The sequence below is a fragment of the Pygoscelis adeliae genome, unplaced genomic scaffold (genome assembly GCF_000699105.1).
Source record: "Pygoscelis adeliae isolate BGI_AS28 unplaced genomic scaffold, ASM69910v1 Scaffold485, whole genome shotgun sequence".
In the NCBI taxonomy this organism is placed as follows: domain Eukaryota; kingdom Metazoa; phylum Chordata; class Aves; order Sphenisciformes; family Spheniscidae; genus Pygoscelis; species Pygoscelis adeliae.
This window is the reverse complement of record NW_008824803.1, coordinates 951,993-978,764: the sequence shown is the minus strand read 5'-3', so window position 1 is coordinate 978,764 and position 26,772 is coordinate 951,993. Positions and strand designations below refer to the sequence as shown.

At 37.7% G+C, this 26,772-nt stretch overlaps 1 protein-coding gene across 2 annotated transcripts in view; it reads left to right on the top strand.

The window, feature by feature from the left end:
* Nucleotides 1-26,772, top strand: part of STAG1 (stromal antigen 1) — a 162,779-nt gene that overhangs the window by 99,954 nt on the left and 36,053 nt on the right. For both annotated transcript variants that reach the window (XM_009323998.1, XM_009323997.1), the window contains exons 11-21: nt 2,280-2,359; nt 4,864-4,971; nt 7,205-7,319; nt 9,569-9,686; nt 10,843-10,946; nt 13,887-13,979; nt 14,105-14,194; nt 14,383-14,586; nt 18,914-18,984; nt 23,647-23,734; nt 25,362-25,442. In XM_009323998.1, the coding sequence (XP_009322273.1) occupies nt 2,280-2,359; nt 4,864-4,971; nt 7,205-7,319; nt 9,569-9,686; nt 10,843-10,946; nt 13,887-13,979; nt 14,105-14,194; nt 14,383-14,586; nt 18,914-18,984; nt 23,647-23,734; nt 25,362-25,442 (1,152 nt within the window). The remainder of the gene's footprint in view (nt 1-2,279; nt 2,360-4,863; nt 4,972-7,204; nt 7,320-9,568; nt 9,687-10,842; nt 10,947-13,886; nt 13,980-14,104; nt 14,195-14,382; nt 14,587-18,913; nt 18,985-23,646; nt 23,735-25,361; nt 25,443-26,772) is intronic.

Here is a 26,772-nt window from a genome sequence, read left to right as displayed (position 1 = left end):
TGTTTGTGTTTCTAGGAGTAGGTGATATGCTAGAAAATAAGTTTTGTCTGTCAAAAAAAATTTTGTCCATCGAAGAGGAGACTCTTGTTTTCCATCAAGAAGTCCTGTCTGATACAAACATTAACTGAAGCCATATGGAAAAGATGTGAAAAACTGCTCTTTTTTGCAGTCAGTGCCAAAGTCAAGACACAAGCAGATTTAGATGCAGCCATTAATCCCTGACCCTTTGCAGGAGAGTGCTGTCTCCACGGCCTGAGAGGCAAAAGGAGATAGATTTGCTCTTCAGCCAGCCTTGTTCACAGCCTAATACATAATTGCAAACTGATCTTCATAGACAGTGAAAATTCATATTTCAAGTTTTAAATACAGGCATGTCCTATTCTACTGCTGTACAGTGGTACAGGAAATTTCCGTCAAAGCAGATTGAGCAGCTGGGGTTTGTAACTTACTGAACCACAAAAGTTACACCTTCAGGCATTAGGTGTTCAGGTCTCATTTTCAAGGATCTTGGTGCCTGGCTGGCAGGTGCCATCACACAGAGATGCTGGCACCAAGGCAGAAAACAAGAAATGACACATTCCCACTGTTTATTTTAAGCCTGATGTTTCTGGGAAAAATTGAGAGGAGAGAACAGTCTTTTTGGATAAGAAAACATTGTCACATCAGTTGGTTTCAAAGTCCAAAAGGACTCCAAATTCAGAGAGTACCTCTTGCTCTGTAGGCAGAAGATACCTTCCCTTCCAGGCTTTTTTCAGTGTGCAGTTAGTTCCCTCCCTGTGGTATCCTGGAATTTAAGATACACTTTGATGGAGTATATGAAATTCCACTGGAATTTTTAAGATCAGTATCTCTGGCTGTTCTTTCTCTTGATGATGATGTTGTTCCTTGGCCAGGACCTTAGGAAAAGTTGACAGCAATTTTTTTTTGTCTTGTTCATACATAGAATTTCCTGTTTGGAAAGTTATTTCACTGTTTGAGTCTCTTCATGGACTTCTCACAGTCTCTAAAACTGTTTAAATATAACAGTTAAATGCATCAAATTTCCCAGGAACTTAATGGTGATTGATAGAGGTGCATTCAGTCATAGTAGCACAAAGTATCTCTACAGACCTGTTTTTGTTGAGAGATAACACTTGAGACAGCCACAATGCATTCTTTACATACTATTCCTAAATTTCAATATTGAAATAAGCATCAGTTGCTTGATATTCACCTTCAGCCTTTAAATGCCTTGAAATAGTAGAGAAAAGAGGTGAACACCTTTATTTTGTCCTGATTTGTTCTTGGTGACTTCACTGTTGTTTCCTAACGCTTCCCTTGTTTCCAGTCCCTGATTTCTATTTTTTCACATCCCAAAATGTCATAGTCCATCCTGAAGCAGGTCAAGCTGCAGAAATCAAGTTTTATTTTCAGATGGCCCAATTTCTTTTCATTAACTTGATTAGTCAAGCAAAAAACATCAAGACATATTGCATTTTTATGGATGGATAGAAATTCTCCCCAGATAGGAAGGACAACATACACTAATCACATCTATTTTTGGTTGCCAGTAAGCAAACTGAAACTAAAGAGAAAGAAACCCTTAGGAGACTTCTCATAACTACAGGGTCCTTAGAAGTTATAAAATCATTAGATTTGACTGAGAAGTGGTGTGCTTGTCTCCACTAGAAAGAGTATAGGAAAATACAAAGTCAAGCCATGGAATTTCCCACTTTCCTGTGGAAGATCTGTAGTGTAATTCTTGAGATCAGCTCAAACCTTAAGATGTAGCCAGGTATAAAGGCCACAACTTTATAGGCAATATGCAGGTGCATATATTCAGGTGTGATTTTCTTCACAGTATTTCCAAATATGCATATATGCAGCATTCATTGCTCTAAAATTATTTGTCTTCAGGGGGATGAAGCGGGGCAGTTTTTCTGCTGTCATCCAACCCAAGTACATTCCTTTTCAGGAAAGAATTGTTAAATAAGACCAGTCCAGAACAGTGCTTCAATGCCAAAGTCTGCTTGCTTGTTTCCTGGAAAACACACAAGGATAAGGACCGTCTGTTAAGCACTTGTTCTCATTCCTGTGTACTTGCCTATTGTTCCGTTGTGCGTATAGCACACAGCTTCCTAAGATGTACATTAAATGGTTGAATAATATTAAAGGGCTTTCATGTGTCTAGTTGAAAGATCTTTCTCCCCAAGAGTATTTATTTTGTAATCTATAGAATTCTTCATCTGGTAGCTGTTTGTGTGTTTCTGTTTTGTCACTGTAATAAAATTCCTTTTCAGGATCGCATTGTATCAATGACACTTGATAAGGAATATGATGTAGCTGTGGAAGCCATTCGATTAGTCACGCTAATACTTCAGTGAGTATTTTTCAAAATCTGTATATTCCCTTTGAAAGTTACCTAAGCCAGGAATATTTAATTGACTTGATTTCTTTGCTTGTGTAAAGAAGTGAATCTGTTACTTTACACTTAGTATGAAGTTGAACTGAATGTGTAATAATATGGTCATGAAGCTAAAATAAGATATTCCATCTTGTGGAAATACAACAGGCAAATTATAAAAATGTATTGATGTATTGAGACTATTAGTGCATCCACTGTTGTGGAAGAATGCCAAAGGGCATTTATGCCTTTTGCCAAGGGCAAAATGATCGTCCTCCCCAAAACAAGTATCTGTGGGTTACATTTGCTAAAATAATTCGAGCAGTAGCTAAGCAAAGATCCAGTGTCAGGAGATTTGATTACCTGACGCAGCTGAAAAGAGAGTCATCTGGTAAATAAGCTGACAGGGAAAAGATGCTAGCTTCAACACCCTTGTTTGGGTTATGTGGAGGTGGCAGTGGTAGCCTGCAATTTTAAACACTTGGCCGTGCGGGAGGAGACATGCTTCCAGGCCACCAGCTTTTTCTTACAGAGATGCAGTGGCTTCCCTGAGGCAAAGATCCAGTCCAAAGATCATCCCGCATGCTGACTGTTTGAACCAACCTGTCCACAGCAGCCTCATGAGTGAGCTGCTGGAGGAGCACTGCTAAGCTTTTATTGTATATTCATTAAAACATATGTTAAAGGCAGTCTGTTTTACAATCACATGCATAGAATTTCTGCATCATACTTTATACCCAGTGGCTCCACTTTGAAGAATGTTTTTGGACATGCAGAATTTGGATGAAAGATTAGTAAAGAAATCTGGACTTCATTTTTTTTATTTATGAGTCACTCTGCTTTACAGATATTAGACTTGTAATATTAGGAAGAAAGGAAATCTCATATTGTTACATTTTAAAAGCAAATATAACAAATATGATCACAAATGAGATGTAGAACACATCTATTCCCTACATTATTAGCAATCTTTGGGAACACAGTAAGATTTTTAGGTCAAAAATTGTCCAGTGCACCTTTTTTTTTCCCTGTCCTGTTTTCTCTTTGGTTGCATGATGTAAACATAGCTAAATGCATTTAACACCAGAAGAATATGGGTCACATTGAACATCACAGGGCAATATTCTGACAGGTAGGAACTCCAAAAAGATATCATGAACAATCATGATGGGGAATGACCAATTAAAAATTATTTGTAGTATGAAGCCAAATGATGTTTAGAATCCTGGTACATAAATGTTTCTGATGAATGCTGACTAAACAAGGAGGGAAATAATACTCCTGTATGCGACAGTGGTGATATTTTGATATCATTGATGGAATATAATTGTCATGGCTCACAGCATTTTTCAAGAATACTGCTGAAAAATTGAAGTTTTTCTGAGTTTCAGAAAACTCACACACGAAATCTGCCTTGAGCTCAGAAACTGCAGAAGCCCCGACTATGTCATTTACCCAAGACAAGGGTGAAAGGTGGCTTGTTCTTGTCAATAAATAACTATAGAAAATAAACTTTTCATCATCTTTCATCCAGCACAGCAGGGTATGATCAGATTCAGTTCCTTGATGTTGAAAATGAAGTCTATATCTAGTCAGCCCAATAACCACGGTAAAAGTGATGGACAATTTATTGTATCAGCATTATAGTAATTCTAAATGTACACCATGATTCAATCCTAAAGTGGTTATGTGTTGATTTGATTGGTGGATGCACAGTGCTAGTTCTGTGTCCCCATTTTGTGGCGTAATCTGGTTTAGTTTTCTACTGCCCGCGTCCAGAGCATTTCTGTGCCTTCTGCCCTTGCAGAGGCAGTTTTATCCACCTGGCCTGGCCCTTTCAGCAGCTGGAATTGGGAACGTTCCTTCTCACTTTCCAGGCCAGCAGAGAGGCACTTCCTGCCCTATGGCGCAAAAGAGCACGTGGACTGTCACGTGAAAAGACTTAACTCCTGAGAATGGAGTAGGCCAGGAGGCTGAAGCAGGTTTTCCCAGTCCCAGATTTGAATACGTTAAAAATTAAAAGCTTTGAAAGCAAACAGACGTTGCTATAGAAGTCAATAAGTTTAAGCAAGCAATTACATTTTCCTCATGTAACATTCTAGGTTTTTAATTTAATAATGTTTGATAATCAGTGTTTGGCATCTTGCAATACGTGCGCTGTAGTTAGTGTGATGGTCTAAGTAATTAAGCAGGGCAAGATTTGTAAGTAGTGGTGACATTTTTTTCATAATTTTTTTTTAAAGATAGATAGATAGATACAACTGGGAGAAGACAATCAGACAAACTTTAAGTCTTTCAGGCCCTTTAATTATCTCTGTATTTGGAAATTGAACCAAAGATCCTTGAAGTCAGTGTTCAACCGTTTAGGATTTTGTATGAAGGAAATCAATCTTGTAGCTGTCAAAAGTAAGTTACGGGAGGTGAGAGGATTGAAATTAAACATTTGTTTTAGTTCAGGTGTTACTTTCTGACTCTTTCAGTGGAAGCGAAGAAGCTCTGTCTAATGAAGACTGTGAGAATGTTTATCACTTGGTGTATTCAGCACACCGGCCTGTTGCAGTAGCAGCTGGAGAATTCCTTCACAAAAAGTAAGTTATCAGTTACCCTGGAATACGACCAGATTTGTGAATGCTTCCTAGTAGAGGTAAGATCAAAAGGCGAAGAAGCAATAGAGTGAAATATCCCAATTTAGCAAATCGGGTATTTAATTTAAAACACAAACTTATTCTCTTGTTTAAATTCAAGACCTAAAGACTTGAAGAAACTGGATTTATGTTTTCCTTGCTCTAGAATTCAGAAACTTTTCCTAACTCCTCAAGGGCTAAATCTGAAAGGCTGCATAAACCTCTCTATATTGAAGTTGTTTTAAATCCTGTGATAGTATATATAGGGCCTATACCTCCCTGATGGTCTACCTGATATGCAGTCATTATTTTTACAAAGTTTTAAACCAGTTTATTTCAAAATTGGGAACTTGAGAGGTTTTTATGTCGTAATAATTAAGAAATTTGTTTCTAAACTTACTGACTTCCCCTAAAAATACATTACACCATGGTTACCTCTTTCATGTACCAACTATGCCAAAGGAAATGAGCTAGCTTTTCCATGGATGTGAATCATACTGCATCAGTAACTATGACCAGGACATTGCAACGTCATAGTAGTTAACTGTTTCACCTTAGTGTTCGCAGTTAAAAGTCTTTTAGCAGTAGTTTTCTTTTTTCCCCTCATGGGTTGTGACATTAGAGTTCTTTAATATATCGGAATGAAGGTTATATAACTTTTCATGCCAAGATACACAACAGAAAAAAATAACGTAAAAACATCAGTTTTCCTTTGCCAGTGTTCTAATTTTCTGTACTTTATTAGTGATTTAAAAGTCCACACTGTAATTGTAAGCTTTTGTTGGAGGATTTTTGGAGTTCCATCTATGTGATCAGGCATTATCTTTTTCAAGGAGTTAATTTACAAACTTCAGTTACATTTAGTTTCCTACATGATGTAGGAAATGGTTAGGTTCTTTTTAAAAATACATACTGAAATTCCTTTGTTAATCAACATGTGACAAAATAATTTTGAAAAATGCCTCGAAGGTAAATGAATTTGAAGACATATCTGCACTTCACTGTACTTAGTGTAAGGACAAAACTTTATCCTAACTTTTCTTTACACGAGATACTATGCTGTGTTCTATAAATGTCTCTCAAGGTAAACAGCATTGAGAGAAGATTGTCCCGTTCCTAACACTCAATTTCTCTTGGTATCTGCTTACACATAAGAGCTGGTGCTCCATTTTAAATAAGTTAGAATCTGCTTGAGGCATTTGATGTGGGATTTATCTCACCTAATTTTATACATTTAAATATCACTTTCTATGTGTAAGCTAGTCATTAGAATTTCTCTCTGTAGTTAGTAAAGTAAAGCAACTAATAGAGAGGATCACTGACTCAGCCCTGAGGTGGATGTTTTAAGATATTTCAGCACCTGCAGAGGTGCTTATTTCTTATCTACTAAGATAGGCAGGGGGGGAAAGGTGATATCTTTAACTAAAATACGTTTGCATGTAACTCATCCTTCTCTTTTCAGTGAATTACAGTAGTGAAATAAGAATACTGTTTCACATTTCTAATTTCTTTGTGACTGTGGTTTCACTGTAAAAGCAAGGAACAGTTTTCAAACTTCTCCAAGTAAAACAATCATTGCTGTAACTGTAATGTAGACACATCTGAGATCTCTTTAAGCTAGCAAATTTGAGCATCGAGAGTAGTTTGGAATTAGCCATGCATCAGGGAACTCAATGCAGAATGTATAATTTACCTGAAAAAAAAAAAGGCCAAATAATTGACTGGTAGCTTGCTTTATCCTTTATGCTGCTACTGGTACCTGAGGTTGGTTTTTTAATGGGATGTCAAGTTTGTTTATACCATATCCCAGTCAGCATGACCACAGTGAAGATACAACCTTAGTTCTTAAGACACTAGTGGAATAAGTGCTACCACCATTGTAAGACTTGATATGTTAAAAATGCAAAACTATACAATTTATGCAAATATGTAAAACTGTGCAAAATCTTTCAATATAAATATGTTTTGGAGAGCTTTTTCCTGTGTGAAATTCTTCCAGCCCTGTGAACTTGAAGACTCTGAAGATAAATTCATCTCTTCAGACAGGCAGAGGTCTTCCCCTTGAAAGAAATAGCTTGGGATACTTTCACTATGTTTTATGAACAAATCTACTATATCAAGAATGAATACTCATCACATTATTGCAGAAATCAGATTTGTTTTGATAAACATGATAGCTCCTTTTGCTTATTTTTAGACTGTTCAGCAGACATGATCCCCAAGCTGAAGAGGCTCTAGCAAAGAGGAGGGGGCGAAATAGTCCAAATGGAAACCTTATTAGAATGTTGGTTCTTTTCTTTCTTGAAAGTGAGGTAAAAAATTAATTTTTAATCTTTACATGTTTAATAAAACCTGGAACTTAAGTAGTGATTTATCAACATACAGTAACACAAGTTGTCTTTCTTTTCTTTGTTTTCATAATTTCAGAAATACTGTATGCTTTTTACCCTGCCCCCCATTTCCTTGTCCATCAAGCAAATTCAACTCAATCTTCTTCATGGTTTATTTCGCTCTTGCATGTCCCCACTGTACTCAGTACTGCATTGCTGGTAGTATGGTGGCTACCAGGATTCATTTCTACACAGAAATGTAACTGGTTCTTTTTTTTAAGATAACCATGTAAGGAGTATACCCCTGGAGTTACTCTTTATGGAGTAAAATCCTGTGAACCAGAAAGGAACAAAAACTACATAATATCTCAAATTATGATTAGAATCATAGAATAATTCAGAGTGGAAAGGACCTGAGGGTTATTAGCTCAAAGTATAGTCAGCTGTGAGATTAGATGAGGTTGTTCAGGGCTTTATGAAGTTGCATCTTGAAAACATCGGAGGATGGAGACTGCAAGCATACATATGATGACATTAAGTGTTTGATGAATACATTCAAGATGAGAAGTGCCCGTAGTTTATGTCTATAGAGATAGCATATATGGGAAGTTTTATGGTAGGCATACTAATAGTAATTTAGGTGGGGAATGGCAATGGAGTGGAGGAAAACTTGAGAAGATAAACTATCAGGTACAGGATGCTCTGAAGATAGAGGGAGAAAGGTTTAAAAGTGATACATTTGATTTGGTAATAAATAGGTGGAAAAGGAAGACTGAAAGAAAGGAATGACAGAAATGTTTCTCTACAGAAGGGAGGGTAATATATTTTGTGTAAAAAGCAAAAGGAAAGGTATTGCAATTGGGTATTTTAATTGTTAGGAAGCCTTGAACAAGAGACTTTTCTGTGAGGATGAAAAGAAACACAGTCAGAGATGCTGAGAAGGAAGGATAACATTTAGGTACAGTGTTAATGTTAACATTTTTTAGAAACACCTTATAAACCTACAAGTTAAATCTCTATGAAATGTCACTACCTGTGTGAGCCTTCAATCTGCTATCTGAATGTATTTGTATTTCCAGCTTCTTAAAAACTTACATTGTAATAGGTCATTGTATTTTCTGGTGAAAATACCTTAAATCTGAGTGCATGTGATTGGGAGTTACCTAGCGTTAAGCTTGTCTATCGTCCTGAGGAGAAAAGAAACTCAGCTTTGCTCCCAAAGCTATGATCAGCAAAGTGCCTTCCCATGCAAGCCATATGCTGCTCCCCAAGATCGCTTCTCTCTCAGGGCCAGTTTTTGCTATTGTTGTTTTTGAGAGAGTTGCTAGAAACAAAGTAGAATATTATGACTCCCGTTTTAATAAAGAATTAGGGAATTGGGAGTTTCCATCTGCGTAGAACTAGAAGATGTAAGCACTGCAGTCTGAGAGGGGGCGTTCAGAAGAGGGAACAGGTAAACTTGTGACAAGCATCAGTAAGCTCTGTGACACATAACATTTTGCCCAAAGCTGTCAGAAACAGAAGAGTAGGTAAAGGTACTGACACCACCTTCCTTACGCTCTTAGATGTTTTCCAGTTAAGGAATTAGTCCCATGTCTGGCAAGCAAATCAGAACTGCATATTGCATTTGTTACTTTTTGATAGTGGTTAAAGATCAGTTTATAAACCAGTAGAATCCTATGGATTATTTTTCTCACTTTACAACAGTTGTGTTAATTCACATAAAAACATTTTTTGCAGTTAAAGTTAGTGTTAATTCTATACCCCCTGAAATCAGTAAGATTTCTGCTACTGTTTTCTGAGCATGTAGCAGCATGTATGAAAAATAAATGCGTGTTCGAAACAAATATATTACAACTCTATCTTAGTCTCACGTCTCATCATCTCTCCTTTTTATAATGAGAAAGTGAGGAAAGGTAAGTTTACAGCTTCTAGGTCAAAACTCTGAGATTTCCCGCCTTCCCCCCCCCCCCCCTGCCAAGCTGCTTTATGGAAAAGAAGCTCAATTTGTTTTTGTTCCATTTTCCATTAAAACATATCCCCATTGTAATGCAGTTGTATCATTCAGTTTGAAGAAGACCTTCCAGAGTTAGTTTCAAACTGAATTTTCTTTCCAACTAATGTAAGAGTACATGCCCAGGATATACTCTCTCTGGCCAAATGATTGTGAAAGTTGAAGAACTGCTGCTTGTACCAGAACGCTGTACTGATGGTTGCTTTGGATTTTCTAGTTGCATGAGCATGCAGCCTATTTGGTGGACAGTTTGTGGGAGAGCTCTCAAGAACTGTTGAAAGACTGGGAATGTATGACAGAATTGCTCTTGGAGGAACCAGTCCAAGGAGAAGAAGGTAGTTGTTTAACCTCTATACTTTATTGATATTGCACAATATTGTTAATTATTCCTTAAAAAGATGTTTCACTGTGGGTGATAGAGGTATTTATGTTGTGGTTTGTTTAGGAAGCATATTTGAAGAAGATTTTAGTTTAATCCATTTTAATGCACTTTGCTTCAAAAGCAGCATTTTTGCACTCTATTTTTCATCTTGTGAAGTCTGCTGTACTGTGATTCCCTAATATTAGAGGCTAGGACTACTTCTTGTCTGCATGTTTAAATAACTAGTATATACATGAACATTTCAATAAATTAAATAGCTAACACAATTTTGAATAAACAAGCCCTTCAGGTGGTGGTAATTAAATATGGGGCTTTTCCAGACAATGTTAAAACCTAATGAATTCTCAAGAGGAAAAAAATAAGGGGATTCTTTTGCCGTTAGTTTCAAATCTCCTTTGGCTGATAATAGATCTGTGTGCACAAGGTAGCCAGGGAGGTTGGTGGCAAAGATTCCCTAATGGTAATGAGTGTCATTCAAGATCCTTTATAATCCTTCAGGATTATCCTGCTTCAGGGACCTTCGCAGGGGTTAGGTGGTTGAAAAACTGATGTACTCTTACTGCTTCCTAGCATGATGTGCTGACCATCTCTATGTTTAAAAATCTGACCTTTTGGTATCCACCTGCTACAATTGTGGTATTTATATGGTAATTTCCTTAGGAAATTAAGCACTTTGGTTCTTTGTTTCTGTGTAGCCTAGTGGGGTTTGATCCTCTAGATGTGACCTGAACTACTTCCCAAAGAATAGAAATAATACTTCATGACGGTGAGAATATTTATAAGGAAGTGACAGTGAACAGTCAGTCACTTTCTGTCCTCCATGATGCTCTTTATTTTGTAGATCTTGGTTATATTCCCCTTCATTCATCCTTTTTCCAGGCTATGTTTCTCTGGACTTCTTTCAGTTCTGCCGTATCCATTTTGAGATTATATGAATGGTAATTCAAAGAGCAAGCAAGAAAGCCTTGGTTTTATAAATGGGACAAAATGACATTGTCTCTGTTGTTCTCTGTTCCCTGTGTTTTACAACTGCATTCACAGATTTGTCGTCTTTAAGATGTCTTGCACACACATCAGAACTGATGTTACTTGTTCTTTTCCCTCCATAGCAATGTCTGACCGGCAGGAGAGTGCTCTTATTGAGTTGATGGTGTGTACAATCAGACAAGCTGCTGAAGCACATCCTCCAGTAGGCAGAGGCACTGGCAAGAGAGTAAGTGGTACTGCAATAGGTAGCTCAGACCTGTGTGTGTTACTATAGTAACATAAAATATTTGTCTACAATGCACATTTTGACACTTTTAAATTAGATTTTTATAATTGGTGTTTCCTGTTTCATGTGAACATTTTTGAAGAAAAATAGTGGAAATTCTATTTCTGGACATGTTTGGTTTTTTGTTTGTTTGTTTCATTTTGGGTTTTGCTTTGCCAAGTTAGGTAATATAAATTTACAGCATGAAAATATGTTTTTAATTTTTTTGTAAGATGTTCTTTTTATCATACCCCTGGCTTACACTTGTAATGTACCCACGTCTACAGCCCTTAATATTAAGTCTAGATTAGAACTGAAAGTGTAGAGCTTGGGAGCAGAACAAGATTACCTCTGACTATCTTCCATAAAAAGGAACGTGCTGCTAATATGGACGTTAAATTTGCAGAAAAAACCAACAGCATATTCATCCTGAGAGTAGTTAAGCACTGGAACAGAAGCTGAGAGTTTGTGCAGTTTCCATGCTTGGCAGTTTTCAAGACCTGACTGGACAAAGCCCTGAGCACCCCGGTCTGACCCCTGAGCTGGCTCTGCTTTGAGCAGGAGGGGTGGGACTGGGACGAACCTGAATGCACCCGTGGTTTTATGTATCCATCCTCTTTGGCCTCTTCCACTGAGTGCCCTAAAAATTTAGGAATTTGACATTCTGGCTGTATTGCAATCTAGCTGCCTCTTTCATTTATTTTGTAGTAATTGTTTGGGGATCAGTGGAATTCCATGCCTAAGGCTGGACATGCACTTCCAAGCATTTCAGTATAAGTTACAAGGTCAGGGTAATCAACAGGCTTTCAACTGTATTCTCCATAAATACAGCATCCACATTTCAAAAGTCTCTCAGCTTCCCAAACATATTTCCTTGATTTTTGGTAGTCCTCCTCTTATTTAGGTTAGACTAAAATGAAATAAACCCATGTGAACATTTGGTACTTCTGTTAGGTTCTGTTCTGAATAATCATAACTAGTTTATTAAAGAAAGCCACAGACTTCGTGAAGGTGAAATCTGGAGATAGACTTAGCATTCTTTATTGCTAAACTAAATGCAGTTACTTTAGCTTCTTAATTTTTATGTGCCAAAAGCAGATTAGCCTCATGTCCAGAAACAGCATCCCAGGAAAAGCTCCAAGAAACCATCAATTTAAACATGTTTTATGTACCTTAATTTATAAAGCATATTCTAAGAAATTCCTAATTTATTAAAATATTTCAGGGGTGAGGGGGGCTATGAAAGCGCTTACTCAAATTTACACGAGCATGTATTATCCTGTGTTACCAAATCTGTATTGTAAGCACATCTTAACTGTGTTTTGTCTCTAGCTGCAAACCATTCTAGCAGACAAAGCAACCTTTAAATTTAACAAAAATTTCATGTTTGTATTTTCTGTTTGGAGCACCAAATAATGTCACTATTAGCTTTCCAGGTATTTTTTCTGTCTCAAGAGGTCTACAGTTCAGTTCACTTAAGTTCAGCAAGTTGCTTAGTCTTAGATTTTTCAATGTCTGTATTTCTTCAAAGCTAAAGAAAACACTTCAATAAAATAAATTTCACCTTCTGAAGGATGATCAAGAGAGCCTCAAGATCATCCTAGGGACCTAGATTAATTAATAGCACCACTGAATAGCAATATTTGGTCACCAGAATATGACTGGGTTGTTAGGGGGTGGCAGCCTGACTTGCTAGCTGCATTTGTGTTGCCTTCTTGATGAGCTAGCGGCTGTTGCTGGCACGGGTGGTGCTGCACTGCAAGTTGGTACAGGAATTGCAGTTGCTGCTGTATGTATCCAGCTGTCTGCCATGTACTATGGAAGTGGTTTCTTACCCTGGTTACAAATCTGTTCCCCTTCACTTCCATGGTTGTTTTGGATTCCTGTTGACACAATAGGTTACCTGTCATCCAAGCACATGTTTTGTTTCCAGCTGTTCCTCCTCACTTACAGAGAGATGTAGGTATGACATTTAGCTTTTGCTTCTTTTCAGTTAGATCATGAATTGTGGGATGGTAACTGCAGGGATCTCTGACTTGTCAGTAGAGGTTTGTCATGTTCTCATGATCTCGATAGCATATTCTCTGAGTTGAAATGGGAGCAGATTTCTAATTATGCACTCACCTTCTTGTGAAATAGTTTCTTCTCTGACTTTAGCTTGTAACCCTTCTTGTGCAGTCTGGCAGCTTTGCTATACATAAATCATTAGCTAACTCGAATATTTTATTATCGTTATTTGTCTTCAAAAGTACTCTCTCCTTTTCTGAAGGCAAGAAGCCAGATCTAAGCTTTTATGAAGCATGCTGTTTTGATTATTGTCTCTCTATTCACTGTTTCAAGGTGGTTTTGCTATGACAGCATTAGTAGCTTCAGTATGTCACTGAAATTTGTAAATGAGTTCTGTGAACTTGGATGTATGTTCTTACTGAGAATTGCATTCCAGTTTAGAGATGAGGCCATAAATCTGCTAATGAAAATCACTGTTACAGTGTGGTTTGGTTTTGGTTTTCTTAATTATACTTCAGTTCGCCCTCAGGTCTTACATTAACACTTTGTTTAATGTGTGAAAGCCAGAGCTCAATTCACTTGGAAGCAATAGCAAAACTTCCACTGACTTGGGTTATATTTGAATTTCAATCCTAAAAAAATGTTGATGCGTCGAGACAATATCATGCTGGATGATATGATATTTTCCATTTCAATCACGGCTTCTTAGGACACATGGTCCTCCCATTTAATCACTTCTCAGTCCAAGTATGTTTGAGTATTTTATTCCCTCCTCTTTTGATTTATTAAAAATACACTTGCATGGATTTTTGTTTGTAATACAAACTTTAGAAAAATTAATGAATGCTATATGCAGAAATTGTATTTACTTTAGTTATTTTTGATCACTTGCAGGTCTTGACAGCAAAAGAAAGAAAAACTCAGATAGATGACAGAAATAAATTGACTGAGCATTTCATTATTGCACTTCCTATGTTGCTATCAAAGGTACATTTTTCAACAAAATAAATCTCTCGCTGGTATTTACAACTGTCTTTAAACTTTTTCATTCTGTAACGTAGGTGTTTATTTTTAATTCACTATTTTTTTGTTTTGTTTTAATGATGTTCTAGTATTCTGCTGATGCCGAGAAGGTTGCAAATCTCCTGCAAATCCCTCAGTATTTTGATCTGGAAATCTATAGCACGGGCAGAATGGAAAAGGTATAGTACATTGGGCAAGAAGTCTGGTTGCTTTCAAGTATCTGATTACTATTCTAGTCACACAGTACTGTGCCTTCATTCGGCATGTTAGTAATATAACCTTGATTCGGTGTATTCTTTGAATGACTTTTTCTTTGAGTTTCATTGTTCAGGTAAGGTGAAAGCTGAACTTCTTTTCTGATCTACAGCATCTGGATGCCTTACTGAAACAGATTAAGTTTGTTGTGGAAAAGCATGTGGAATCAGATGTTCTCGAAGCCTGCAGCAAAACCTACAGCATACTCTGTAGTGAAGAATATACAATCCAGAACAGAGTTGACATAGCCCACAGTCAACTTATTGATGAATTTGTGGATCGATTCAACCATTCTGTAGAGGATCTGCTGCAGGAGGTTTGTTTTCTTAAAATGAATTTAGTTAGACTACCTAAAATACACTATGATAAACTGCAGAAAAACATTCTTACCAAGTCATGAAATTACCCATCTGAAGACGTGGTGCAGCAGCAACTATTTCATAATTATTTGGAGCTATTTCTCCATGTAGAAAATCCCTTGAACTAGCCATTAAGTCTGCAAAGCATTGATGCTGTAAAACAAAGACCACGGGACAATCCTGCTTCTGAAAATTTAGTCTAGTATTTAAACAGTCCACATAAGAAATTAAATGGATGAATGGGGTGAAAGCTGATGAAAAATGCCGAGAATGGTGCATTTACATTAATGCTTGTGGTGATTGCAGTAGTCCCAAATGGATAGGCAGGCAGCAGAATCAAGGTTGGATTATGTCTTGAATGGAAGAGTGGATTTAGTAAAATAATTATAATGGCATATTGAAAGAGCTCTGGAAAGAATGAAATAAAGATACAGGTCTGAAACCTGCAGGTACCTGGGATTTACTTATAAGAATTTATCCTTCAAAATGCTTAAGACAGAATATGTTCAATAAGAATAGAAACCTTACTCAATTTTCTTGCTTTACGTCAATTTAACTTTGTGTAGCACCACTTAATTTGTTGTAATTCTTATGCTTTTTAAACATAATTTAAGGGCTGCATAGAACTTTTTCTTCACTTCTAGTCATGCACTGCACTGTGGCAGATACATTTAATTTTTGATGTGCATTTATAGAAAGTTAAGCTACAGTCTCTATTTTAGAATTGCATATTAAAGAAAATAAGCTTTTTTCTATCTTTAAGTAGTATGCCGCATACAGGCATACTGTATATATGCCTTGTCACATTGCAGAGTAAATAAAAATTTGTCTGTTGCTGTGGGAATGTACATGAGTAAAAAAGGCAGTGCATGCAGGAAACAGGCACTCCACAACCCAGAGGAGTTAGTGCATCACTGTACGTTCTTCGATAGAATACATTTTCTTTGCTGTCTACCTGTCTGCCATTTTATATGTGCTTTCTCAGAAACTTCTGAGCAGAACCTGAAAAGACATTCCAGAATTTGTGCTACATCTCTGCCCATCTGTGTGTGGCAAGGGAATCCTTTCAGCTAGTGCCACACTACATGTCTTAGCCATCTGTTTTAACAGCCATGGATTTTTGAAGATCCTCACCTCTGGCTAACAGGACCAAAAACTCTGAGACAGAAACCTTGGGGAATCTGTTGCTGACTTGGGTAGCAAAAAGGGCAAGGGCTAAAGTTGGACTGCCAGCACGAAGGTCCAGCTTCAGAACCAGCCGAGTTCTCCACACCAGATGCCCAGCAACTGATCACCGTAAATAGTGGCCTTCACTGTTTCCATTGGTACCCACTGACAGAGGTTTAGGAACTCTGGTGAGGTCCTCACATTTTTCACTATCCACACATCCAACACCAAGGTTCAGTCTGGCTCTATATGCAGGGACAAATCTCCTATGTTGTTTCTCCAAACCTGGCTCTTGGAGAATCTTCAGTTTATGTCTCCACAGCCAAGCTCAGATCAGCAAAAAGCATCTCATTCACACTGTCTTGCCTCGAGATGGAAGAAAGTGCCTATGGGTTTTTTCAAGAATCACACCAAGAAGCAAGTGGAATCCCAGTTCTTTGACACTGACTTGCCATTTCTGTTACACTGTCTTGTCGTAAGTCATTATGAAAATGTCTCCTTTCAGCTTTTTCTCATAGTTTTATCTTGGAACTTCTCCAAAGCGAATGCCATGTTTGTTCTCTCTGGAGACAGTTGTGTAACAGCCAGTGTAACAAACAGAAATTAGGTCTGTCTGAGGACATGCAGCTTTTTTGGAAGAGCCCCTTGAAGTTTCCACACTGTTCAGCTGTATAGATGTTATTCATCCGTGGATCCATTCAAGGATTCAGAGGTGGCATTCTGTTCCCTGGATAGTTTCACCTAAGAAAAGATCCACTCCACTCACCATTTTATTAGTATTGCTGAGACACCCACAGATAATTTTTTCAACCATAATCCCAAACTCAGTTAGCAAATACAGGAACACTGAGATTCCTCCTGCTGTACAGCAGCTGCTCTTTCTCTGACTTACCCATTCTCTTCCACACAGCAGCTCTGAAGAGGAGTCGAGACAAGAACGAGTCCTCTAGTTCTGTCAGCTCCTTTTCTGTCATCCACATACGGAAGCCAGCAGTCCAGTTAGTGTTGAGTTTGGTTTACTATAGCATCAGTCCTCTTGTTCTTGGATTCTCTGATCTGAGGAGATCCAGTGCTGTCCTTCCCTTTGCTACCTCGCAGTCCCTAGCTGTATATTTTCAGAAGCCCTTCTTAGGGAGTCCTCTTCCACAGTCAGTGTGGTCTCTGGGCCTCAAAGAACCACATTCCAATACTGCAAGCAGTAAAGATGAAATGAGATTGGAAATCTACCTCTCTTCCACCCCCAGCCCACATTTCAGATCAGTTATGCTAGCAAAGCATTTAGGTCCAGCTGGTTTAGACTAGGGATACATGAATGTTGAGAGAGTTCAGAAAACACACTCCATATTTTAGGTACACTGTACAGGTCTGCAGACCTGTCCTCTGCCTTTCTGACACTGCTTGAAAGATCCCTCCAGCCTCACCTTTTGCCCAAAGGGAGTCAGGTGAGAGCAATGAGATTCTGGGATTCATAAATGACTTCCCACCAGTCTTCTCAGGAGAAATGAACTAGGGGAGAAGAACATTTTCCTGCAATTTTCCTTTATTACTAACTGCTGTTGAATCAGGAAGCTAGTAACTGCTTCTTCCCACGCAATTTCCCTTCACTCCTAGTTGCAGGCGGCTTCTCTTTATGCAGCACTCCAGTGCGAAAAGTCCTGAAGGATGCACTGAGACTACTGGGTAGAGAACAAAGACTGAGCTCATGAAGGAACATGGGCCAGTGATACCAAAACTCTTCTGATATATCCCCTTCCTTTACCCAGCTTGGGAAGGAGTAGAGAAATGCAAGCAAGGGCTTATGATCTTTGTGTATATTTGCTTGCATGAGAGGGGGATGAGGACTGAGGATTTCAGAGAAAAGCTGTGTCTGAAAGCCTCACGAGAAATGAAGAATTAAAAGTTTTAGATCCCTAAGGAAAAGGGAGTGTGGAGGTCAGACTTGTGACATAGAGAAAGATGTGGAGACAAAAACCAAGACAAAAGTAGGAGAAAGGAAGAAAGAGAACAGCAGTAGCAAGGATTTAAAATTTTGGCCTTTGTGATATTCTTTGCTGGGTGATACTTGGTAGAATAATTAATTTTAATAAGTCTATTTCATTATTTTAGAGAGATTAAATTAAAAAATGTGCACACTTGTACCCAAGCAAGTATCCCACTGCTTTATGGCTTCCCACTAGGTTGATAATGAGAGAAAAATTGATTGACAATGTTTCCTGCATCTGAAGGCAGGAAAATGTCTTAATTGTTAGGCTTTTAGATGGAAAAAAAATGATCAAAATGAAATGGAGAAGAATTGTTGTAAGTGGGTTACCTGTTTCAGAAAGTTGCTGGAAAAATTAAGTTTTGGAAGTACCTTATTTCCACTTGTTTCGCTAAGAGAATTTGCTGTTCAGTTTCCATAAAATATTAGGATAATGATATTTTAAAATGCCAGTAAGACTGACTTAAATTTAAATGAAAAGTTTTGATTGAATTGTGCGATATTTATTCTTCAACTGTTGTTTCCCCAGATTTGTAAAATCTAAATTAAAAAAAAAAAAACCCACACACACAAAAACCCCCCCTTCCATCCAGTTCGGAATGTATGTCAGTCTGTACACATAATGTGATTGTTGTGCATCATGGTGTTTAACACAGTGAATAGCAATGAAGGATATGAAAAGAAAGAAATTTTCCCACTGATCATTTTAAAAAACCTGCTGTTGACATCTGCAGGTTTCTGGCGTGGAGCAAGGCAAGCATTTGGCTTTATTCTTGTAGCACGTTCATCAGCTGATGGTTAAACTGCAGTTCAGTCCTTTTTGTAAAATAAAGTAGAACTCAGATTTTATTCTTGGGAATGATTTCTACTGCTAGAGGATACTGGTTTGAGTATTAACACAGTGATACTGCTGAATATTGTCAGATGATCTTGCTTATTTCCAGTTATTTAGATAACCAGTGCTATGCAGTGGTTATCTAAATATTATTATTATGGAATCTAGATAAAAGTCATTGGAAAATTTGGAGTCAGTTTTGGTGTCAACATAAACCCTCAAAGAAATCTGCTCCTCCCCATGCAGTAATGTACTCTGCTGGATTGCTGAACTCTCTTAATGGATTTCCTTTCATTTTCAGGGAGAAGAAGCTGATGATGATGATATATACAATGTGCTCTCCACATTAAAGAGGTTAACCTCTTTTCACAAGTAGGTGATTTTTTTTCCCTCAGAAATTTACGATGTTAATTTTATCATTTCAGCGAGTGTCAGTTGACGTCTAGTGTTAAGAAATGAGAAAATATCCAGCCTGAAATATGAAATAGATTGATGAATGATTAGTGGTATTTGTAAGTATAACTGTTTGGATTAATCTGGGTCCTTGCTTAGTTAATGCCATTACTTTTACAGATGTGATTTGCAAGTGGCATACCATCCCTTCCATTAAATGCTTTTACAGCTATGAGTGTCTTACTAAAAGTCATAGTCCCCTGCATGCCAGACAGTCAATGCACAAGGGAAACTTCTCACTTGATCTGTGAATTTTGGAGCATCGCACAAATCTTCCCCTCCTATCAACTGTAGGAAGTAATTGCTCCTGGTCAGCGTGTAAGAAAGCTTCATATGCAGATGGCTGAGAGCCACAAATAATTTCTTCCGTATCACAAGACGTGAGAGTACCTTGCTTCTGCCACCTCTTTTATACAAATTGTTTTTAGTGATTTCATTTCTCTTTTCTTTCTGTGCTTTGTCTTCACTTACCCTGAATTCTGCGTTGGATCATTGTATGAAATGGTTCTGCAATACCTACTCTTTGTTTCCATTCAACAAGAGTCCCACAGAGATCATTAAATCGTTACTAATTTATGTAGTGCAGCAGGCTGACACATGTGCAAATTAGGCTTTCGGTCTCCCTGGTAACATGCTGGAGCCAATTCTGCCTATCCTGAGAGGACTGGTGAAAGCTATAGTTCACATCCAAGAAAGAAGCACAAATCTTAAGGCTTTTCTGAGAGTCTCCCATATATATTTTTTCCTTTAGGGTTCCAAATCTCTAGAGAGTTAATTCAGACTATAAAGAAAGCTTTGTAGACTAACACACAAATCAGGGTCGGGGACATCTACCTTCACCTTCAAAAAACAGGAAAAAGAAAAGAATCAAAGCTAAAGAGCTGAAGAGTGGCTGTCTATCATTACTCAGCTGATTTGTTATTTATTATTACGTTTCAGTGGGAATTTCTAATTAATATCTGCTTGCATATAAAGAAGTAATTAAAACTTTTCATTACTGTACTGAATGTTACATCTGATGTGATTTCTTTATGAAAGGAAACAATCACACCATCCGAGACAGAATTTTTGCCAAACCTTTAGCTATGAGATTAGGATCTTCAATTCAAAACTCGCATTGAGTGTTCTCATCTCAAAGAATGGTGGCTGTTGTCTGATACTGTCATTTTCTGTCATCAATTGGGAGCCAAAAGAAATTAAATCAATAGAAGAAGTTGAAATTGCAGGCTAACAACTGATACCTTTCAGATCTTCTAAAAGTGCACTGATAAACTAGTTGCTGAGGCTTCAAAAAGAAACGAATCCCTCTCTTATTCCAGTGAGAGAAACTCCACTGTACCTTATCTGTGCTTGTGTTTCCTTGGTAGTTGCTGCTTCTTCATATTTTAGGAAAAAGAAGCCCAGCAAGGTGGAAAAAAACATGGTAGGGGATTATCAGAAAAGCCTTCCAGACCAAAAAGCTTCTATACTGAGATTTCCCAAGCCTGAGCTAATCCTCTTTCTGAGAGGGTCGTGGCAAGAAAGCGCTCACAGCACACTTTTAAATTCATGTCTTTTCATCAAACAAGGATATCATTATTCCAATACAAATTAAATTCATTATTACAATGTTTCCTTCCAAATTTTCAGAATATAATGATAAATTTTCTTGAGGTCTTGAATAGAACACCTGGAGTATATACTTGGGCTTCTCTTTTTGCCAGGGTCTCACTGGTATTTATGGCATTTTTTTCTGGCCTTAAGTACATGGAGACAATTTTTCTGTACTGACTCCAGCCCAATTCAACTGAGCTTTCACTGCTGTAGCGGTTTGTATACTGCAAAATATCATCATTTCTTATTTAATTACTTCAGTTAATTCAGTGCAAGACGCATGAATCTCAAGCATCATCTCCATTACTCTGGATGTGCTCTTTTGATGCTGTCTTGTGTCTAGAGCATTGTTTCACATTTAGAAATCAGGACTGTTGGTATCATTGTCCAGTAGTCCTCAAATATGATATGGAATTTGATTCCTTCCTGCCGCCGCACTGACTTCGTAAGCCTGCAATGGCTATAGTAACTCTCCGGATACGAGTCATGTTTTTACCAGTATAAGCATGATCAGTCAGGACACTTCTGAGATAGGTAAATTCATGGTCAGACCAGCAGATCTTCTCTTCCTGTTATAGAAACCTTTTGCTTAACCTTTTTTCCAGTAGCTGACCAGTACATCCTTCAGACTGAGTTATGTGGAAGTTTGTTATATCCAGAAGTAGAAATGATGATAAATGAAACCTCAGTAGAGAAATCAGATTTTATCTAGCATAGCTGTTCAAAGCCCAAGGTACAGCTTCTCTCACTTTGTGCTGCTTTAAAAAGAGAAGCAGTTTTGTAGGTGGAGAGATCACCTCTTCTGAAAGGAAGTTTCTAAGCTACTACTTTCCACGCTTTCAGAAACACAGTGGAACTGGTACCTTTACTCCATCTGACTACTTTCTGGCAGAAACGTGCCCCAGCAGACAGTGCTATCTATAGGGATGAAAAGAAACCTTTGATGAAATGTTGGGCTTTCTTTTCTGTAATCCATGAAGACTCTCTGACATGGCAGGGACTAAAAGAAAATTCTGTGTTGTGTGAATTTTCATTCTAGGAGCCTCTATATCAATCTGAACCTCTGTGGAGAATTGTATTGTGTCCAAGGTACTTTTATAACTATCATTTTGATTGCTAAGTAGTTCAAAAGAGACAAAGGTGTACCAGAATATGCCTAAATTTAATGTGGAGGCTCTTCTTTAAGGAAGCTTATATTGAAAAGCCCTATGCAACTTGTATATGGTTAGAATTTTTCAGCTTTGGAGGCTGAAAAGCTCTTCCCGAGATCATCTGTAAGGCCAGGCTCAGAGCAAAGAGCTAAGGTGTCCCCAGCTGTCAGGGCAATGGGGCATGCCCCCTGTGACAGCTGCCTGACATGGAGGGCTCTAAAATGAAAATACAGAAATGAGACAGTTTTTCCTTTCATATTCTCTGTAGGATAATCTATGCTGATGTGTGCCTCTGTACACCGAGGAGATTTTACTGCTTTAATTACAGCGCTGTAATTAAGGAGGTACAACTCTACCTTGCTAGCAACCCTGTGATTTGCTGTAGCAGCATCTATGTGCTTAATATCGCTAGTCAGAGGCAGTTCTCTGACAGCCTGAAATTTATATATGAAACATTTTATTTCCATACTTAAAAGACCATCCAGAATCTAAGGCAGGGGGAGTTTTTTGTTTCTTTTTTTTTAAGTTTTCCTATTGTTCCATTCATGGATTTGAATTAGAAGTCAAGATGCACCTTGGCTTAATGACACAAGCCTAGGGTGCATATTTCACTTGCTCTCAGGGCGTTAATTGTTACGTTTTCTGTGAAACTTCTATCAGTGAGGTTTTCCAGGGCTAACACAATCCAGACTGGGAAGCATTTCATACTAGAGGTTTCAACAGGATCTAGGCATTCCCAGTCTTGAGTTCAACCTCTGTCCGTTTCAGAACTAGAGGATTATTCTTTCTGGCTGAGCAGGGTAGTTAATTATTTAGGCAAAGTCAGGCAGCTCCAAAGCAGGGCAGACACAAAGGGTTGGGAAAAGTGAGCATATCTCACTGCTTTATCTAATTTAGACTTGCCAATTCAGTCTGAGTATCCCTTCTTCTGGGTGGGTATTTTAATCACCAAGTTTCTGATTATTCTGAGGTGGCTTGCTCTTTGATAAACATATTATAAATTGTTTCAAACTATTTCAGTTTAATTCTACTGCAGAAAAATGTGTTAAACTAAATTTTTTTCTGAGAGAATTTTTGTCTTTCAGGCAACCTCATGTTTTATAATTTCTTCTGTATTAAATTTCTCAGCTCTGTATTAAAAAAGCTATATCATAAGCTGTTGAGGTCTGTAAGGCTGTAGAATATATGTTGCTAATTTCATTTGTATTCCTCTCGCTGGCGAATCGGGTTGGTACACCTGAAATGTGACACAATGAATGGGGGGTGGCAACCACCATCTCTTGTCTTATATACATGTATATCATGCTGTCTTACTTATAGATATTTCAGGATATTTAATATCTAGTGATAATGTATATTATTTTTCTCCAAATGATACGGCAAAAAAATATGTAACTTTATTTTGCTTAAAGCCATTTTTCATTCAGTATATATGGCTACAGTTTGGCTATAGTTTCTGCTGCAATGCCAGAGAAGTGCCTTCTGGAGTTCTGTCAATGTTTAGAACCAAAGAGGAAAGATGATTTAGAGGCAACACTGAGAAGGAGCTTGTAGCTACACTTAAGTAACCTTTAAAGATGTATGGTATGCAGAGAGTTTATCTTCTCTCTACAAAAATCCCATGTAGTAAAACATTTTTCCTCAATTATCAGAAGGCCTAACTTCTGCTTTTAGCATGGTGTGAACTAATTGTGCAGCTGCTTTGTCAGCAGGCTGTATTGTCTCAGCTTTGCAAAAATACCAAACTGCTCACTGAGCTGCCTGGTCAGGCTATACTCTCACTGTGATGTGGAGTTTTGAGGAACAAAACTAATGTCTCTATTACCTCTCGTTCTAGTGCTCATGATCTCACAAAATGGGATCTGTTCAGTAACTGCTACAGATTACTAAGAACTGGAATTGAACATGGAGCTATGCCAGAACAGGTACAGTTAGCAACAACTGCATTGCATCATTTGGGGATTCAAAGTTTTAAAGAGTCTAGTCGTAGAGAAATGCAAAAGATTAATGCACTAGACTTCAGTTACTTAGGAAAAACATGGAGTTTTGAATGAAATTTGTATTGTAGCGAGGCACTGTCCAGGACGTGAAAAATCTTGGATTCTGTGATTTTTGAGCTACTTGCCTCACCTTTCTCATCTGTAAAGTAAGGAATAACTAATGTTCCTGGCTGTGAAAAGCAATCCATAAATCATTATGTTTACACTGAGACCCAGCGTTTGTAAACCTTGGCTGCAATTAGAATTACCACAAATGATTATTGTGCATTGAAGGTAAGATGAAAGCTTACGAAAACCAGGAAACAAGAACAACATTTAGCAGGGATACTGGCCAGCCTTTCCAGTGGAGTTCTTTTAGTGGACACATCTTGGACTTTGTTTCCTCCTAGTTTGATTTTAGTCTTCTCATGGATGAGCACAGGGACCATTTCAGATTCTCCCAGGATTCCAGTTTTAACTGCAGACTGCCTGCTCTGGTATTTCAGCACATTTTAAGTTATAATTTGATTTCAATTAGAAGCCAGTTGTTGATTCTAACCCAACTTCATTTGGGGAGGGGGAGGGAGGGGAGGAATTCTCGTGAAATTCTGTAAAAGTATTTTCTAAAAAGGACCATATGGAGGACGCATTGCCACACGCCATGTGAAAGTCATGGCTTTAAGCTGTGGGACCTTCTGCTCTCTCTGCAGTTGCTACTTAATGCTGGAATTGTCCTACCTGGAGGGAAGGGGCCAGCAGATAAAAACTGTCCATGCAACTACCAGCCATCTTCAGTTTCTGGGTTTGACAGTGATACGGCTCCCCAGATACTTCTGTAAGATCTTAGGAAAAAATTTCTGAAATCTGAATTCTCCTCAGTATTTCTTTCCCCAGTCCACTAGAAGGAGTTTGCTGAAAAGGAATGGTTTGGTCTTTAGTGATATCTTTCAAAAAAGTATTTTGTGAAGTGATTAGAGCTGTTACAAACTTGATTTATTCTGCACAGAACCACAAACTATTGGAAGCATCTTCAAGCCAAAAAGATTTTGAAATTTTTAGCACCTAATATAGATTTGAAATTTTAAAAAGACACCATGGATGTTTTTATGGGCACCATAAATATGAGCCTAGTCTTCTCTATGAGAGAATACATATTTTCTCCCTTTTTTTAGAAATTGGGCTACGTGTTCATTTGACAATGGAACAAATTTCCAGACTGTTTTACTAGGGAAGTCAGATTTAGACGTATTTAAACAGATGCTTTTGAACTGAGATATGTAGATGTTGGGTTGTACTTCTATCATGTTGTGACATCACCTCTTGCTGTACTCTAATGCAGTTTTGTGTTCTGTTTCCCAGCATTTACACAGTATTTTTTTTACCTGTAGTAGGCTGGTTTCTTATTGCACCAAACTGACTAAGGAAAAACATAATATCCTTGAAAACAAAAAGTACTACCTAAGAGCTGCTCCTATTTCTTCTCCCCAAAATGCATTATAAATTTTAGATACACTTTACTGATTTGCTTGATATTTCCAATGTGCTCGGATTCTTTCTGTTCCCTCTGTTACAGATAGTTGTTCAGGCACTGCAGTGTTCCCATTATTCTATTCTCTGGCAGCTGGTGAAGATCACTGAAGGCTCCCCTTCCAAAGTAGGTAGACATTTGATGATACAGATTTTACTGAAGAAATGCAACTTGCCTAAAAAGGCATTAGACCTGATTCTCTGTAACTCTATTCATTGTACAGTCATTTTATATTGTTATGAAACAGATATAAAATGTTGGTGTTTTGATTTATTCGATATTTCAAGATCTGTTTAACATCATGCGTATGTCTAAGTAAGCTATACAAACAGCGGAAGCTTGTCTTTATCAGGATTTGATACTAAATGATTTTTATATTTTTATTGTTGAAGATACTTCATGCACTTTGTTGTGAGTACAGCAGTTTGCATGAATGGATAAGTAATGTTGACAATGCTTACCTAATAGTTGTAAGCAATACTGTTGATCTGTATACCACAGATAGCTTAATATTTATGTGTATTTGCCTTGCTTACCTTTTACTTACATCTTTTATGTTGCTAAATATAAATGTAAGGTTATAGCAGTGACAGTTACTTATAAAAAGTAAGTGCACGCAGTTGTAATGCAGTAAGGACAATGTTACATGTAACTTGTTTATTATACTTAGCTTTTCCAGGACCCTTCCTTAGCTCTTTTTTCAATCATAGGCCAACATCCTGTCTTCTTAGGGCTTTTTCGGAAGTAATACTTCAAATTAAAATGGTATGAAAACTGAAGTAGTAAGTGCACTTCCCCATCAGCATCAAAAAGAAAAAGATGCTATACTAAAGCACTAATAAAATAAACATTTTATGCACATAAAAATTATAAAAATACATTGTAAATTCTTTGAGGTTTTTTGAATACTGACATATATTGACATTTTAAAATAGCTGCTAGAAAAAAAGAATAATTGGCATTCTTTATTCTGGCTTTCGTTCCCGTTTTCCCCTCTCAGCTTCTTTAGCTTCTTTCTCTTTAGCATGGTGGTAGTATATAATATTACATCTTGACTCCTTATAACTGAGAAAACTGAATACATCCCATTTCTTTTAAATGAACTCAGAATCTTGTCACAATAAAACATCTGAAGTCCTCCTGGCTAGCAGCATTGTTATCCTTAGGGAGAAACTTCACTTTGACAGAAGGAGCTAAGTAACTAAAAGTAAATCCAGGAGGCCATACACTGCTTCAACCCTTAAATCCATAAAACCAACACACCGAATCTCATTCTTAATGCTTCCCTGGTAAGGAAAACTGGATTGCTGGTTACCTGTGTAGTGGGTACCCTGTACTTGGTTATGAGAAACCAAGCACTTAAAGCAGGTGCACTTAGAGCACCTGGTTGACTATCCAAGCCTGGACACTGTCTTCAACACTTTTATTAAATTTTTCCCCATGTGCTCTTGACTAT